Below are 17,406 nucleotides of genomic sequence, written 5' to 3' on the forward strand. Positions count from 1 at the left end.
GGCTCCCAGTGAACGCAGGGTGTGTGCGTGCCCAGCTCCCTGCCACACACCCGCGGGGTGCCACGGGGAGGAGCGGAGTGCTCTGCTGAATTACTTCTAAAGGTGGACCTGGCCCATTGCGGTGCTGGGCTCACACGCACGGACCACCCCGGGGGCATCATTTGTGCACTTCTGGGAAAGAGCCCTTGAAGCTTTGTCACGATTCATAACAATTTTCAAAAGGTTCTGACTGACTTGGAAAAAGAACCGTGAGAATGGCCTCTTGGCCGTCTGAGAGCTTGCTGACGACCGCACGTGCTTGGCTTTGGTCGGCGGGCTGCACCGTCCCCCAGAGGCACAGAGCACACTGCTGCTGACTCCCAGCACATTCCTCTCTGGCTTTCAGAGCTCCCGCAACTGCACCGTGGGCTTCCTGCTGGAGCAGCATTAGTGCCTGGGAGCCAGCCCCGCACGGGCTGGCCGAGGCGCCATCGTAGCAGGGGCCCGACTGGGGATGGAGGGCTTTCGAGGAGCCCGGCCAGTTACTGCACGCAGCTCCAAGGGGTGGTGCGAAGTACTGGGGGATCGTGTTGAGAAGCTTAGGGGACGTTCTGGGCAGCCATGCTGCTTGCATGCAGGCAGCCATCTCTAGCTATAAAGGGGCTGGGCGAGAACCTGGGCCGGCCCACACAGCCCAAGGCCCCGAGGAGCCTGGGAATGTGACCTTGACATGAAAGGGCCTGGGTATTCTGCCTAATGAGGCAGAGTGCGAAATGGGGTGGGGGTGCGGGGGACGGGGGACAGGTCATTTCTCACAGGCCCCAGAGAAGGAATACCAGTGGCTGAGAGGCCTGTTCAGCAGAAGAGCCCTTCCTCCACAGAGTGCCTATTAAATGCCAGTTCCCCACACGGAGCTGGACAGGAGAGTGACCCTTGACACTGTCTTGCAAATACCCCCATCTTTTGGGAACCCAACTCTGCTCTCTTAGGGCAGTCAGGAGACAGGCCTCTAAGGGAGCCTCTGGCCCGTCTCTCCTGGGTTCTTCTCCTCAGGTTTACATCTGTACTGGCCTGGACTGGGTTCTGTGGGGGTGGAAGAGAGTGCAAGGCTGGGACGGGGACAGCAAAGGCTTCCCCTGCTGAGGGCACTCGGAGGGACCAGGCAGAGAGGTGATGAGGGGGACTGTGCTCCCTCTCTCACGGTGCTCCCGTTCTCCTGTCGCCAGTGTTGAACAGGAGGCTATACCCTCGCCCAGGCCCTGCCGAGACCACAGCCGCCAGCCAGGAGTCGGGGGAGGGACAGAGTGTCAACCTGACTCTGCTTGTACAGTAACTCAGAGCCAGGAACCAGGTCTCAGCTCCACCCTGAGAGCCCTGTGTACCAGACACTGCTCCCCACCAGCTGAGTAACGCCTGCCGCCCCCACTGCCTTGCAAATTAAACGATGCTTCAGAACCTTAAGGTTCTCAAAGTCTTTCTGGTACTTCTCCCGCAGCGTGGCCGCATTGCCCTCCAGGTCCTTGTGCTCCAGCTCCTCCCGCATGATGTCCATCTGGGCCTCCAGCTCCTGGATGCGCTCTCTCAGCCCTGTCATGGAGTCGGCCTCTCCCTCGGCGGCCTGCAGGGCGGCCCGGGGCTGGCTGGCAGGCCAGCCGGAGGGAGGAGCCTGGTGGGGGCCGGGGGCTGGCAGGGCTTCGGGGAGCTGCCGCTGGTGGTGGCGCAGGGCCTCCTGCAGGCGCCGCAGGCTCTGTGAGTAGTGCTCCTGCAACGTCCGCAGCTCCTCCTCGTGGATGGTCCGCAGCTCTTTGATCTTGAGCTGGAACTTGTCCTCCAGGCTCTGCATCTGCTCCACGTGGTGCCGCTCCATGTCCTGCCGGTCTCTGACCGATGCATCCAGCTGGCTCAGGACCCTGCTGTGCTCGGCCTGCAGCGTGTCCCCTGCCCTGTTCAACTGCTCCACCACGCACCTGATCTCTTCCTCGTACCTCCCTTGCAGAGCGAACATGTTCTCGCTGTGCTTGCTCTCCACTTCCTCCAGACACCTCTGCTGACGGTCCAGCTGGGTGACCTTGGCCTTGAGCTCGGCGTTTTCCCTCTCAACGATGGCAATCACTTCCAAGTACTCGTTCTTTTGCTTCCGGAGAAGCTCCTCGTACTCCTCCCTCAGGGCCCCAACTGCTTGCTCGTGCTCCTGACAGGAGGCTCCCCCGCCCTGCCAGGACTCCTTGTAGCCTCGGAGCTCCTTTTCATACTCCAGCCGGATTTTGCAGGCTGCGTAACACACCTGAGCCTGAATAATTGCATCCTGAACTAATAATGAAGAATACTGACCGAGGCCTCCCAGGTAAGTGTTATAGGAGAGACTCTGGGATGCCTGGAGAAGCTTCTGACAATCTCTTACTGACTCCACAGGGGGAAGCGAGGTTAAAGCGGCAGATATCTCCCCTAAGAGGCTGGCCTTATCTTTAAGCTGCAGGGCAAGTTCTTCCTGAATAGCCACAAGGGCCCCAGAGCTCTGGTCGGACGCGCAGAAGAGCTCTCGGGAGCCGGCTGCTTCCTGAGGACTCGGTACTTCTCCTAATGGGCTCAGGTCCCAGGATGCCTGTGTGCCATCTTCAATGCCTGCGGGAAGCTTGAGGGCTTCTGAGACCTGCTGCATCACTCTCTCAAAGTCGGGGGTTCGGTAGGCTCCCAGGATGTCCCCCAGCACGCGCTTGTGCTGCCGCAGGGCCACCTGGGTCCCCCGGAGGGTCTCCTGGATGCTCTGCAACCTCCGCTGGAACGACTCCCTCACCGACTGCAGCGCGAAGCTGAGCTCTGCCCTGACCCACGTGGCGTCGGCCAGCGCAGGGACCAGGGCTGGCGGGATGCTCTGCTGCCTGCCTCCCGAAGCGCCGGCTGCCTCTCCGCCCAGCGCTCCCAGGTGCTTACTCAGGGACTCGACCTGGCTCCAGAACTCGCCATCCACCAGCACCTTCTTAGCCCAGGTGTCTGCTGGGGCCCCAGGGCAGAGAGCAGCACTTTCAGGTTCCAGGGGCACCTTTCCCGACTGAGCAATCTCATGGAGAACGCGCGAGATGTCCGATGTTGTGTTTTTTAGAGAGTCTGCTATTTGGTTTATCAGTGAGGCTTCCAGGGCTATCTGATCGGAAAGGAGTTTCAGCTGCTCCTGCTCGGTCAGTTGGGGCTGGTGCAGCGGCTGTGGGATCGCCTTCCCGAGCTCCAGGAAACGTGCTTCCTCCGGCTGAGCCCGGGCCACGCTGTCGGCAGGAGCTGGCCAGTGGTGCAGGGCCTGGATGGTGCTGACTAGTGCGCCCTCCACGCTAGCCGGGGCGCCTGCTCCTGCGTCCTGCGCCTCCTCCTGGCCGGCCGCCGGCAGGGATCGCAGCTGCTCTCGGCAGTTTTCCAAGCACGCCAGAGCCTGACTATTTTTCACCTGGAAGTCGCCGAGCTCCCCGACGTGATTTTCGACCATCTTCGCCCGCACCTGTCTTTCCTGCTCCAGCTGGGAGGCCAGCGCTCCCACCTGGAGCAGGCTGGCACGGAGCTGCTCTCGGAGTCGCGCCTCGGTGCCAGCCCACTGCTGGTGCAACGCGAGCAGGGCCTCCTGGCTCTGGCCCTGCTGGCTCTCCAGCTTCACCGTCACGTCTTTGAGCTTCTCCTCCGTGATGTAGAGCTTCGTCTCCAGGGAGTGTATGATGGAGAGATAGGTGTCGGAGTCACTGGTTGCAGGGAGAGAGCTGGGGGTGGCCTCTGACGACATGCTCTCCTCTGAGGGCGACCTGTCCTGGCTGGTGTCGGAGGATGTGCTGCTGGTCCAGGTCTTCTCGGACCCGTCGGGGTGCGTGTATTTTTGGCACTGAATCGTGGAGAACCGGATTCTTTGCCTTTTGATACCAGGTACTCCCTGGTCAGGTTTTGCGGTGCTCTGAGGGTGCCCCTCCCTGTCTGGCACCTCCGACTTGAGAGCGCCCACACTCTCTTCTCTCTTGGGGCTGCTGTCGCCATGCTCTTCCCCCAGGGCCGCCCCCGGCTCCTCATCCTCGAGCCTGGAATGTGGGAAGGCCGGGGGTGTGCCGGGAGACCGCAGCTGCGGGCCTGACAGCACGGTGCCGTCGTCCACCTCTTCTGGGCAGCTCCGTGTCACCTCCGTGTCCTCGGAAGACTCCTTTACAAATTTCCTTAAGATCTCTTCCTTCGCCTGGAGCTTCATTTCTGTTTCCTCTAAGCTGCTCCCCAAGGCAACCATTTTAACCAAAGCCTCATTGAGGTCCTGATCTTTCCTTTCCAGAACTTTCTCGTGCGTCTCCTTGATGTGCTTCAGCTCGTCCTCCTTTTCCTTCAGCAGCGTGTGCATGCTCTGGAGCTGGCTGGCCACCCTCCTGTAGGAGTGCTCCAGGCTCTGGTAGTCGGCCTCCCTTCCCCTCAGCTTCTCCTGAAGCTCAGCGACATCCCCGTCGGACAGGGCGACACGATCCATCAGCTCCTGGAACCGCTGCCTGATCAGGTCCCGCTCGTCTCTGAGGCTCTGGACGTGCTCGGCCAGCTTCTGGATGCTGGCCTCCCTCATTTCCAGCTGCTCCTCCAGCTGGTGCACGACCTCGCTGCCCTCGAACTTGGCGCTCAGCTTCTCCTTCTGGAGGACCTCCAGCTGCTGCTCGTGGTCCTGCAGCTGGTCCTCATAGGCGCTGGCCTTGTCCTCCACCTCCTTCAGGTTCTGCAGCAGCACCTGCTTCTCCTTCTCGCAGCTCTCCAGCAGCAGCTCGTAGTTCCGCTGCAGCTTCTCCTCCATCAGCCGCTGGGCCTGCTCGCTGGCGCCAAGCTGCTGGCTGAGGTCGGCAATGCGCTCCTGCAGCCTCTGCACCTCCTTCTGCCGGTCCCGCTGGAGCGCCTGCTGCGTCTCCAGGTCCCGCAGCTCCTGCGTCTTCTCCAGCAGCAGGGCCTCGGCGCTCTTGAGCTTCTGCTCGCTGGCCTGCAGCTGACCGCTCAGCGCGGCCTCGCTGTGCTGCCACTCCTCCAGCTGCTCACGGACCTTGTCCTTCTCCAGCTTCAGGTCACTCTTGAGCTTGGCCAGCGCCTGCTCCTTGATGGCGAGCTCGGCAGCGGCATTGCTGAGCCTCGCCTGGAGGCTCCGGATCTCGGCCTCGTGGTGCCGGATCGCATCCTTGGCCTCCCCGTAGCTGCGCTTCAGGGACTGGATCTGCTGCGTGACCAGCTCCTGGCGCTGGCACTGGGCCTCCAGCTCGCTTTGCAGATCCTGGTTGACTCTATGGAGCCTCTGCCAGGCACCGGATGGGGAGGTGGCCACTTCAGTCTTAAAAAAACCGATTAAATACTGGTTAGTACCACTCGGGTCTCCCAGTTCTGAGTGTCACACCTCTGGCCGGGGTCAACCACAGAAAAGCTCCTTGGTGGGTTTGCCTTTTATCCTTGGCATAATTTTTTTTTTCAATTAAAAAACAAATCCAACAAATCATCTTAACTTTTTTTTGGCAAGTAGCTGCTCCTAGGTAAACAGAACACATGGACAGTAACATCAAACGGCTCTAGCCAAGCAGCTTCTAGGAAAACTAAACCCAACAGAACTGAATGATGGAGCACACTGATGAGCAAACGGAGACTGAAGGACAGGAGAGCGCTGGGAAGGAGGACAGGGGGAGGAGCAGAGCTTCGGGATCTGTTTGTTTGTTTTGCAAAACAAAAGGTAGATGGCTCTAGGCAACAAACCCTAACAAAGCCGGGACGCGGGGGTGCGGGTGGTGATGCCACTTCCTTCTAGGACGGGGACAGAAGGAAGGGAGGCAACTGCTCGGGATGCCAGGGAGGTGACATCGGAAACATTTTCCTTGGGGAAGTGGAGCCCGTCCTCTACAGTAACAGGAAGAACTAATCTCTACCTGCAAGAAGACAAAACGAAGGGAAAACGGAAACCATGGAGTAAAACATGATAATCAACAAAACAAACAAACCTTCGTGGAATTCAAAATAAGAGAGTGAAGCATGCAAGAAACAAAACACAGATGAAACAAAACTCCCCAAACTAAAAGGCATGCAGAATAGACAGAACTAATTAATGCAGGGGCAAAAACAACATGGACAAGAGTGAGAAGAGCCCAGCCTAGGAAATTTGGCCTGCCTGTGGCTCGCTCTAGCTCCAGTCTGCTGGCAGGGAAGCCACAGATGTGACACTCAGTTATGTTAAAGTTACACTCGACGCTCCACGTCCAAACCATGCAAGCTCCTCCTCCCAGCACCGTTAGTGCAGCGCCCACCCGAACGGCTGGCTCCACCTGACCCTGAACCCCAAAGGCCCCTTGCTCATTCGGAATGACTTGGCTATAAGCATTTTCAAAGCACAAAGGGAGGTTGTTAGACCGAGTGGGAAGGCTTTACGACACTAGCTCTGCCCAGCGCTGCCAGGGGCTTTGGTGCAGGCTCATGCAATCATCCAGCTTAGACACAGAGGCAGGTTCTTAGGTTAGCAATGTGCAAAATCTGCTGCTAGTATCTTTACCACCTGATGTGAAGTGAATTCGTGCAGGTTTAAAAAGATGCTCCCCAAACCGGGAAAGTCGGCACAAAACCACCCAGGAAGCACATGCCCACCATCCCCAGCCCCGGGTGCCCGAGCATCGGACCTGGGCGTGGCCCTACTGTGGCTGAAGGGGCTGGGGAAGATCAGAGCAACGGTCAAAGCTGGGAGAGAAAGAGAAGGCAGAGGGAACACGCAACAAAAAACGGCACGGAGACAGGAGGGAAGGTAAACTCTGCCCAGAGGCTCACGTGCTGCCTGGGATGACTTGGCCCAAGGTGGCCGGGGTGCTGTGGTCTGGAAATGTCGACACAGACACTTATCACAAGGACCCTGGGTCACTGAGAGCTGGAAAGGCCCCTTGAGGCAAAGTTATAAGTCTACACAGGCAAGGAGGCTGAGGTTGCAGGGGACGGCACCGGCTTGCACCAGTCAGTGGCAGGACCTGACTGGAGTGCTGTGTCCTCAGCCTTGGCCGAGAGCTCACGTTCCGCATTCCATCAACCCGCTCTGCATCTCCCCAGTACTGCTCCATCACCACCTCTCCCCAGCAGCATGTCAGCAGGATGGGGCAGGAGTGTGTTGTTTTGTACCCAGAACTCAGATGGGGCCCGGAATGCTATGGGACAATAGGCTCCCGCCGGCGAGACACCAGGACAGCACCCACTGCTTGCTGGCTGGCATGTGGGCATGGAACTCTCTGGTGGAGGGCACGGGTTTGGGTCTCAGCTCAAGACTCAGGCTGCTGCCCTTCTCATTAGGGTCCCCCTTAGGCTGCTGGGAGAGTCGGCTGATGGCCAGGCGGCCACACTTCCCCCGGCAGTTCAGCCCAGGCAGAAAAGAAGAAGAGGGGCCACTAGGCCAGCGCTAATGGTCCCAGGTTGCCCCGTAGGTGTGGTACACACAAGGCCAAGGATGGGCAACCAGTTCTAGCTCTGCCACTACCTTGGTGGTAAGGAGGCACTTGGCTCTGTGACTCAATTTCCTCAATCGGTAAAATGGACCTAATATGGCATTTGTGAAAGCACGTGGACAACATGCAGATGTGCGGTATTTATAATAAAAATATACTGGGTACTCTGAGAGCCAAGAGGAGAGACGAGCAGGATGATTTCATTCAGAAACAAAGAAAAACCCTGAGAGACAGAGGTTTCAGGCAGATTCTCCACAGCGTCCTGCTAGGGTGAAGCTAGAGGACCCCCGAGCCCGCGAGCCCTGACGCTGCAGCAGAGGAGCCCGGGGGGGGGGGGCGGCACGTGGGACAGGCTGCCCTGCTCAGCCAGGTTTTGCACATTCCTAGCCTGCCTGGGTCCTCACGCTGAAGCCCAAATGAGCGAGGGCTGCACAGCCCCTCAGCCCTACCTGCAGCACGTAGCCCTCCCGGGCGCTCTGTTCCCGGCCCAGAGCCACCCTCAGCTGGTCCTGCAGGAGCCGGTTCTGCTCCAGAAGGTCCGAGGCCTCCTTCTGGCTCTGCTCCAACTGTGGGCAAAAAGACACACATTTGTAAGCAAAGTGATGGCAAGCAACAGAGGCAGCAGCACGGCACGCGCCCGCCGTGCGTTTCTGGCTCTCACTGGGCTGGAGCACACAGGGACTCCCGGGCTGGCCTTCCACGCGGCCACCTTTCAGTGCACGTGCTGATCTGGACTTTATCTGCAGCATCTGGAACGGAAGGTTCCAGCTCAAGCCGTACGTGACAGCAGCACACTTGTTACCCAGGGCACCTGTGTAATTCCCACGTGCCCGTAAGGATGTGATGAGCAGACCCCACCAGGAAATGGGGGCTTTGTGCCTGTGTCAGAGGAAGCCCACCCTGCTGGGTCCTTCCGGTTTCCTCAGTGTGGTCAAACAGGCCAGTGCCGCCCCGGGGCAGCCCTCGCCCCAGACCCTGCCATAGCTTCCGCCGACACAGGTCCTTTTGACCACTTTTGTATAATGGATTCCATCCAAACTCTGTTTGCAGGAAGGGTTCCACGAGATGTGTAATGTGAGCTGGCTCTTCACATTCTTCTTGCTCTCAGTGGCTGTGAATGAGTCACCCATCCACCCACCCTTCCCGGACCCCTCCCTCAGGCGCCTACTGGGTGCTGGCCTGCGGGGGCCGCCCCGCCCCGCTGCACGGGGAGAGCACAGCCAGGCTCTCCTGCGGGGGCACCGAGATGCCTGGCTTTCAGACTCTGCTGTCTGTGACAGAGTCATGGTCCAACGTGTGACCTGCAGGCCAGCAGGTCCATTCTGACAGTTGAGAGCGATGTGAGTTTGAACTCTTATCGCACCTGGCCTTTGTTATTATATTAGTATGCACAGAAATGGGACAAAATTAGTGTGCTGGTGTTAACGATAAATGTCAGCCTCATAAATTTAACAGGAAAAAGATAAGCGAGGGCAGGCCAATGTGGCCAGTCTTCCACTTTCATTAGCTACTTCTGTAAAAGAACACACCTGAAACACACTGCTGAGTGCTCCTAAAAGGCCAGTACAATGATGTACTCCTCGTCCAGGAAGCTCACTGTTCAGATTTACAAATCCACTACCAAGGTTCCCAGATTTGATTTCTGGATATGTCACAAATACAGGGACTGGCCACTTATCTCTGCATCCCAGAGGGGCACGCTCCGGTGCCCAGTGAATTACAGGGTATCCTTCAGGCCGGTGGGATGATGGCAATCGTCTGCCCAGCCTGCCAGGCTCACCCCCGTCCCCACCCCAGGGCCTCTGTTTCACATCTCGAATATTCCTCAATGTCCAGAATCCAGCCTCTGCCTCTTGCTGCCTGACCTGCAACCCCCTCACATCCCATCTATGATTACTGGGCTGCTTTAAAAGCCTTGGGGCTTATCCCTGCCTCCAAGCTTTGGCCCCTTTGACCCAGGGCCACCCACCACATATGGAAACCTAACTCTGCTTGTGCCCCTCTCCTGCCTCAAATCTCTAGTTTGTGCCTGTAACAGGGTAGGGCAAAGTCCCCACCTGGGTCCTACATCCGAGCGGCCTAGTCTCTGGCCATCCCTGGCTCTGTATGGCAGTGTCCCCACTGCATGGCAAACACCTTTTCCTTCTAGAAAAACCTGGCACCCCCTCCCTGTGACCCTCTATGACGTGGCGCCCTCCTGTACCTCTCGTACCTGCACCATACTCTAAGAACCTGTCTGTCCGTGTGTCTGTCTCCCTGAGCGGTCTGAACCGCACGTCCCTCAGTTTCACGTGGCTGAACCACTCAGGCCACCACCAGGTACAGTGGGTGCTGGGGACGGCCGCTGCACAGAACCCTGCCACCTGTCCGCCCATTACCTCCTTCTCCAGCAGAGAGGTCAGCTCGTGAGTGGAGAGCCGGTCACTTCCATCCTCGGAGGAGGACAGGTGCAGGGGGGCAATGGGCACCTGCTTTTCTTCCCGGAGAGGAGTGGTCTCCACTTGATGCCACCGCTGCTCGATCTCCACATGGACGTTCTGTGTCTTGAGGTCGGCGGTCACAGGCAGCCCCGGGCTACGGTCAACCTCCATCCGCAGGGCCGTGTCGTCAGCGGCCGGCCCGTCTGTGGCATCGAGCATCCCGAAGCGCTTACGGCGCTCTTCCCGCCGCCGCGCACGCTCCCGCTCCAGCTCGCCGGCCTCAGCCTCGGGGTGGCTGTCAGAAGCTCCCATGGCGCTGGCCCTCTCCTGAGCCAGGGCCTGCTGGATAGGGCGGAACTCGGCCCAGTCAAAGGTCTTAGAGCGGCCCTCCCGCCGCCGCTCCCGAGCCCGGCTCCTCTTCTGCTCGGGGTCTGGCTCTCCACGCTCTGCCTCTGGTTTCTCACTCGGCCTCGGGCAGGTCTCAAAGGAGGAGCTGTTCCGGTTCTTTTCCTCTGGCAGTGAGCTGGGGGCAAGGGGCAGAGAGCCTATCAGGTGCAGCTCCTGGTGACAGCCACCTGCCCTGGTGGGACGGCCAGCTCCACCACATTCTCTTCCTATGCGGCTACAGTTCCCACAGGAGAGGGGAGGAAAGGATACTTTGCCTTTACCTGTGTCCCTTCCGTAGGGGGAACCCAAACCGGTTCTGAGGGGGGACGAGAAAGGAAGAGCCATAGATGGCTCAGAGTTTCCAGTCTCGGACCTCAGAGGAACCCCTGACAGAGGAGATGCTGTTTGAGAGAGTCACAATGGAGTCTCCATCATGCTGCACTGGGCATGGCCACCATCTAAATAAATGAGGTCGTGAGGGGGCCAACCCTGTGGCATGCGTGCACCGGGCCGTGCTGACAGAATGAATGAGACCAGTCACTTTTCCCCAAAGGCTCGAGGGTTTTTTAACAATGGTGAGTACCCCAATCAGGTCTGCATTTCAAGAAAACCACTCTGGTGGCTGGTGTGACAGATGGATCACAGAATGAAAGGCCTGAGACCACTGTGCCCTGTGTGAGAGATGGCCCAGGTGGCACCCGTGTGCCCGCACCACACAGTGGCCCGCCCTGTGCAGGTGAGTAGGGAGTGGATTCAAGGGCATCTCCACTTGCCCTGTATGGAGTCCATGCCTTTGTCCAATTTGCCCCAAAGCAAAGATTGCTAAAGAGGATGCCCCCAAGCAAGGGTGAGGTGGGAGCATCAGTTGTGGTGGTTTGAGGCCCCTGGCCTAAGCAGAGTGGCCTCTGGTCCTGCCCAAGCCGGCAGAACATAGTTGGAAGCCACCCAGGGTCTCGAGGGCCAGCCAGGGCCATGCTGTGGGGCGGGGAGAGGGTGGGCTGGGGCACCTGTTTTTAAATTTTTTTTAAAAATAGGCTCCATGCCTAGCATGGAGCCTACCGTGGGGCTTGAACTCACAACCCTGAGATTAAGACCTCAGCTGAATCAAGAGCCGGTTGCTTAACCAGCTGAGCCACCCAGGAGCCCCGGGGAGCGTCAGTCTTTAAATGGGAGTCAAAGAGAAGGGAGCCTGGGAAAGAGGCACCCGAGGGAAAGAAAACATGGTCATCATCATGCTCCGGGCCATCTGTCTAGGGCTTCAGGGCGGTGGGACCTGCAAGTTGCCAATTTAAGAGCACACGTGCATCTGAATAAAAGTTCTCCAGAAGAGACCTTCCAGTGCCACTGAACTGAGAGCTGACCCAGGCTGACAGCCGTGTAGGGCGTTGCGACCACACGAAGAGCTGGCAGCAGCCTCCACGGCTCCGCGAGAGGAAGCCTGTCCGGCCCCCAGGCAGGAAGCCCCTGCAACTCCCCACCACAGATGCAAGGGGACTACGGTGATCACCCAAAACTGCCCTTGTATTTGTTTCTAATATGTTCTTGGGACTTGGTCCCGTAACCACTAAAAAAACCTTTTCCCTCAAACTATAAAAGCCCACATAAGACAAGCAGAAAGGCAGAAGACAAACGGGGAGCGTGAGGATCCCCTCAGTTTGAGATACACTAATTCTGAAGTAAATTCTAATCAGGAAAACAATCACTAAGTCAACCTTCCCACACAAACGGAAGACCTGGTCCCTTGCACCTATGTCCCCATACGGACCCAAAGTCTGAGTGTGGCAGGGAACCGCAAATGTCAGCCTGGGACATATGTGCATGTGCATATGCTCACGTGTGTCCTCCACACCTGTTCTGAGGCCGACGCCATGTGCCTGCCCTGCGACACCCCCATCCCAAAGCTGACTTCCTCCAGCTGGGCCCCTCAATCCCTGCGCGGAGACAGGCCCTCCTGGAACAGCTGGGGCCGGCTGGGACGCGGCAGGCAGGGCAAGGCTGGCGGCCAGGATGGGACCTCAGGCCCTCTCATGTCCACCACCCACGCCACTGTGGCAGCAGCCTTGCCGGAGAACCCCGAGCTGCCTTTCCCGCCCGGCTAGGGGGGCACCCTCAAGGTGCTTAGAGTGTTGGCCTCACAAAGCTTTGGTCTCTGCTCCCGGCTGGGAGAGAGCCGGAGGACAGCCACCGAGGCCACCCCATGAGGACAGAGTGCCCTGTTCATCTCCGCGGGCAGGACGCACTGCACTAACAGGTAAGCTCTCCTAACAGGACACTGGAGAACCTGTCCTGGCCACCAAGGCCTGGTCTTACTGACAGGAACAACCAAACGCTCTCTTCACCTACTAAGTGAAGGCATGAGCAAACAATGCCAATAAACACAGCAGAGCAGACTCTGTTCCCACCTTCTTGGTCAAAGACGTGCAGCGGCACGAGGAAGCAGGCAAGCCCTTGACAAAGAGTTGGCACGGCCACAGCTGCCCCAGGCCGCCGAGGGGCACACGGCGGGCCCTGGGGCGCCACCCCAGCTGTGACCAACAACTCAATCGCTTGAAGAATCATGCCAAGTACATGATCTGAAAAGTGTAAACAGAGGTTCTCAGAACAGGCAGAGACTCTGAAGCCTTCAGCAGAGAACGACAGAGCTCTGGGCATCGTGGAACCAGCCCCACGCATCAGAATCTTCTCTTAAACTGGAAAGAGCAGGTTTCTAACCTTCAGGGCGGGAGGAAGAAGACGTCATGAGGTATACGAACCACAGAGGCTCAACACGAGGGAAGAACAAGATTTCCAACCCGGTGCTAGCACTGAGTCTCAAAGAAGTTTTTCCTGGTTGCACAGAAATCGAACAGACGGAGGCGTGGAGCAAAAAGAGCAAGAAAAAGAAATGTTCTGGCAGCCTGTGAAGGTGGCGTCCAGGGCTGCCGTTACCCCGCCGCCAGAGAGGCAGTGCCTGGGCCAGAGGGGCTCCTCCCACTAAGTTCAGTTCCGACAGGGGCACAAACACTCCTCCGCTGGCCAGGCTTACAGGAGGAAAAGGTCGCCAGGGGCAGAAAAACCAGGAAGCCGAAAGGAGACTGAGCAGGGCCAGGCGAGGTGGGACAGAAGAGGGAAGGAAGAAGGCGGTGCTGGGACACAGGAAGCACAGACCCACAAAGAAGTGAGGCACTGGCCGGCAGGGAAGGTGGCTCCCTCAGGCACCCCGGCTGTCTTACCTCGTCACGTCCGGGGCAGAGGTCGGGTGGACGTGCTTCATGATGGTCTGGATCCAATTCCGCCGGATTCCAGATGTCATAGCAGAGAGAGTGAATTCGCCCTCCTTCGTCTACACAGAAGACAAGCTGTCATCAGGGACTGTCACCTCCCCACCCCCAAAGGACATCCTGTAGGGAGAACTGCAGCCAGGTAGGGGGCTGTCCTAGGAGCAGCGAGTGTGCCCCCCTCGAAGAAGAGCCTGAGAGCAAAGGGAAGAGCAAATCTGCTTTCATGGCTGACTCTGCCTACAACGTCCCTGGCCCCCGGATGGCTCGCCCTGCTCTTTCAGGGGCTCACAGACTCGGGGGAAGGAGAGAGCACAACCTGACAACAAAGCTGGTACGTGGGAAGCAGTGGGAAGGGGCCCCCCAGGCTGGGGACAGCACAGTCCCAGCCCCAGCAGCACGCAGCCACGCACAGCAGGTGCACAGGGTGATGGGAAGGAGAGTGGCAGGCATTGGACTTGGCGGGCGGGCTGAGCCCGATGGGGGCCACATCTGTCGGGCTGAGAAGAGGCGGGGAGACCTGCTGGGCTGCCGCCAGGGCAGTCGTAGTTAGAGTTCACATGGTGACAGAGAAGAGGGAGGTTCTGGGGAGGTAAAGGAGATGGTATGCAGTTCCTGACAGGATATGGGAGTGCAAGGGGGCTCTTCTAGGACAATCCCTGGACTGCCCGCCCCCGACCTGGGTGACCTGGTGGGATAGGAGTCAAGATGGAGGAGTACGCCGGTCATGGTTGAGGGAGAGCAGCTGCACTATGTGGGGACAGAAGGTGGGCAGGAGGGGAGGGGAGCCAGACAGGGGCTGAGAGCAGGCAGCAGGGCCAGCGAGCAGAGAGGCCTCTGGGACACAACCTTTGTGTCGCTGAGCCATACTGCCAGGCAGCACCCAAGATGGGGAGGGGCAGGAAATGCAGGTGGCGGTCTCCTGGAGGCCATCACCCTGCTTTTGCACCACGGGCTCCCGTGTCACAGAAGCGAGGGTATCGATACTGTTCTTTAGGCTGCTCAGGCTACTGACCAATGGGCCTGTGAGACACGTCAGCTACTCAGCTGATGGGAAGATGAAATCCCCAAGATGGTTTTGGGATGGACAATGGCACAGCCAGGGGCCAAAATATAAAGAGAGCATGTGCTGGCCCAGCACGCTGCAAAGCGCAGCTCGGACCTGACTTCATCCTCCACCTCAGGCCCCCACCAGCACCCCTAATCGAGAAGGGCCCCGGCCCACGACCCAGCTCATCTCTCCTTCATCGCTTTCCTCTCCGTGCAAGCCAAGGGCAGGGCTGCTGCCTCAGGGCTCTCGGAAGCACCCGTCCCTTATGCCCTGGCCCTTCCCCTGCCCCCGGGGCCAGCTCCCCCGCATCCCTGGCTCCTCTGCTCCCTCCTCCAGCGCAGGTATTTCTATAGTCTGACCTCGGCAATCTGTACATTGTCTCCCATGAGCTCATCTCTCACCTGCAGAGAGCTCTTTCCCAAGCAGGTCCACGCTTGCGGCTGCCTAATGTTCTCAGGGACGCCTCAAACACAGGCCAGAACTCCAGAGGCTCCCCTGCTGCGAAGCCACCTCTGTCACTGGCTACAGCACAAGGCTCACCCTGCTCTGGGGTGGGAGACCTCACGCTTGCTCTGTCACCTGGCCAGGGCCACACCCAGCTGCCCTTCCACCACGGCTTCTCACCACTTGCTTTGCCTCTCACCACTTGGCCTGCTGCCTGACCTTCCCCTCCATTCTAAGTGAGCTGTGTGTCCTGCCGGATGGGTCTTCCTAAGGCACAACCGCCTTGTGACTTCTAACACATTCCAGGGCTTCCCCCGACCTTCACACAAGACCGACTCCTGCCCTGGCACGCAGGGCTCCCGCAGCGCCCCCCTCACCCGGCTTCCGCACTCAGCTACCTTGAAGGTGCCACTGGGTCTGGAGGCCAGGCAAGAAGACGACAAACTCGGCCCTCCAGCCTTGCCTTGCAAGACCCTAAAGCTCCTTAGTGGTCCAGGCCGAGCCCCTCCTGGGACCCACTCTCCCGCACTAAAAGCAATCTCTCCTGGCTTAGAACTCTGAGGCCATGGGACTCACGGAAAAGCATCAGCACTGGAGCTAAGGTCATGCTGCCCCACCCAGGGTAAGGTGAAGAGGGGTCTGACTGACAGCTGAGCTCAGCCAGGGAACACAGGTGACTCATAAATGACCTCGTCGGTGACAGGGAGAGCAGGTGAGTTCTCAGAGAGACAGACTGGCACCTAGACAGTTCAGGCCACGGCCTCATCACACAGAAGCAGCCCTAGAACAGTGAAGCTGTGACAAGCCCAGTAATGAGTGCTGACTTAATGACATTTCTTACCCCCAGGATGCCCTAGCCAGAGAGACCTGCTCTTTAAAATGGAGAGGTAGGGGTGAAGGTGGGGGGTCAGCATGGGCCCGGAAAGCCAGAATGCACCACTGTCTCCAGTGCTGACACGCTGGCTCACCAAGCATGGCTATCCCTCCTGCAGGGACAAGAAGAAGAGCGTCACAGCAGGGCAGCACAGACCACCAAGACCCACCAGCTCATGCCCTGGCCCTGAAGCCAAGCCGTCAGTGTAACCTCCAACTAGGCCTTGGTGTCCACACGGTTGCCCTGCGTGGAGGCAGTGGCATGACCAGTAGCCCGGTGGGCAGCCGCCTGGATTTTTCCTTGTAATAAACTCACCGGCCTTTCGGTCTGAACCTTGGTCTCCTCTGGGTTTGGTTAATAGAAGTTAGTCCCAAGGTGTCTGATCTACTCAGAGTCCAGAATTACAACTGAGTTGGTGGGCCCGCAGACGTAAAGGAAACACCCTGCTAAAGGCAACCCAACTGGAGTTCTAGCTCCCAGTGGGAAACCGAGTCCCAGGTGGCAGCTCTGTCCGGCTGCTCGTTAGCACACATTCCCAGGGCTCTCGCGAGGGAAGAATTAGCTCTGCCCAAAGAGAGGTCTGGCCTTTGTCCCAGTTCCTGGGAAGTAACCTGTGAATCCTTGTCATTCAGGGCGGGGCCTGGCCACTCCAGAAAGACTGGCCATGAAGTGAGAGGGCTGGGATTTGTGACACGTGAAATCAGCCAAACTCTGAGGAGAAGGCGGGAAACTGCATTCGATTACATGGACAGTAACTCAAGCTTCAGTGAAAGCTCTGCACTGACTCGGGTGAGCCTCCTGGGCTGGAAGCTCTGGGTACTACCACACATCCCCCAAGATGGAAGGCATCCCCAAGGACTCGGAACGTCTGTGTTCAGGGCCATCCCAGCACAATTCTCCCTGTCTCTTCCTCTGCCTTGTTCTAACTTGCATCCTTCTGCTACAAGGAAACTACAAAGGTTAAGTATAGTGCTTTCCTGTGTTCTGAGTCACTCCGGCCAACTCTGGAGCCTGAGGCGGTTTTGGGCACCCCTTGATCTTGCAGTTGGGGTCAGAGTGAGGGCAGAAGCAACAGCTGAGGACTACGCCCTGCCCTTGAGCCACCAGCTTTAATAAACGGCCCAGGAGAACCATTTCATTTCTCCAATCAGATTCTTTTTGAGGGCGGGGGTGGGAGGGGCAATGCCTTGCTCGCCTGAGTCCCTCACAAGCCTGAGTCCCTCACAAGATCGTGGGGAAAAAAAAGACTTGTAAGTGGATCAGTAAATTTCCAAATGAAAGAATAAATGAGTGAAAACCCAATATTCAAAGCTTAACTAACACTTCTATTCTTATTTCCCCTATTCCACGTCCTTCCCAAATGCCAGCATTTAAAAAAAAGAAAGAGAAAGGCCCTTCAGTAACACAAAGCTTCTAAACAGTATTGAGAAGAAAGATGCTAATGCCTACTTTTTTGTTCAGATCACAAACTGGGGTTGGGATGAGGTGCTAGGGACAGACGGCAAAGAACGCGTGCAACTAAGCCCGTGGGAGGTCAGGCTTGCCCACA

The 17,406-nt window shown here is 58.1% G+C and overlaps 1 protein-coding gene across 3 annotated transcripts in view; it reads right to left on the reverse strand.

Moving 5' to 3' along the window:
- LOC103658486 (myosin phosphatase Rho interacting protein) overlaps positions 1–17,406 on the reverse strand; it is a 148,790-nt gene that overhangs the window by 19,511 nt on the left and 111,873 nt on the right. For 2 of the 3 annotated variants that reach the window (XM_040630170.1, XM_040630171.1), the window contains exons 13-15: positions 13,444–13,553; positions 9,803–10,367; positions 7,874–7,990 (exon numbers count right to left, since the gene is read on the reverse strand). In XM_040630170.1, the coding sequence (XP_040486104.1) occupies positions 7,874–7,990; positions 9,803–10,367; positions 13,444–13,553 (792 nt within the window). Of the gene's footprint in view, positions 1–1,435; positions 5,294–7,873; positions 7,991–9,802; positions 10,368–13,443; positions 13,554–17,406 lie in introns of all 3 variants that reach the window. The other variant, XM_040630172.1, reaches the window with a different exon arrangement.

Source organism: Ursus maritimus, unplaced genomic scaffold (genome assembly GCF_017311325.1).
Source record: "Ursus maritimus isolate PB19 unplaced genomic scaffold, ASM1731132v1 scaffold_14, whole genome shotgun sequence".
NCBI classification, from domain to species: domain Eukaryota; kingdom Metazoa; phylum Chordata; class Mammalia; order Carnivora; family Ursidae; genus Ursus; species Ursus maritimus.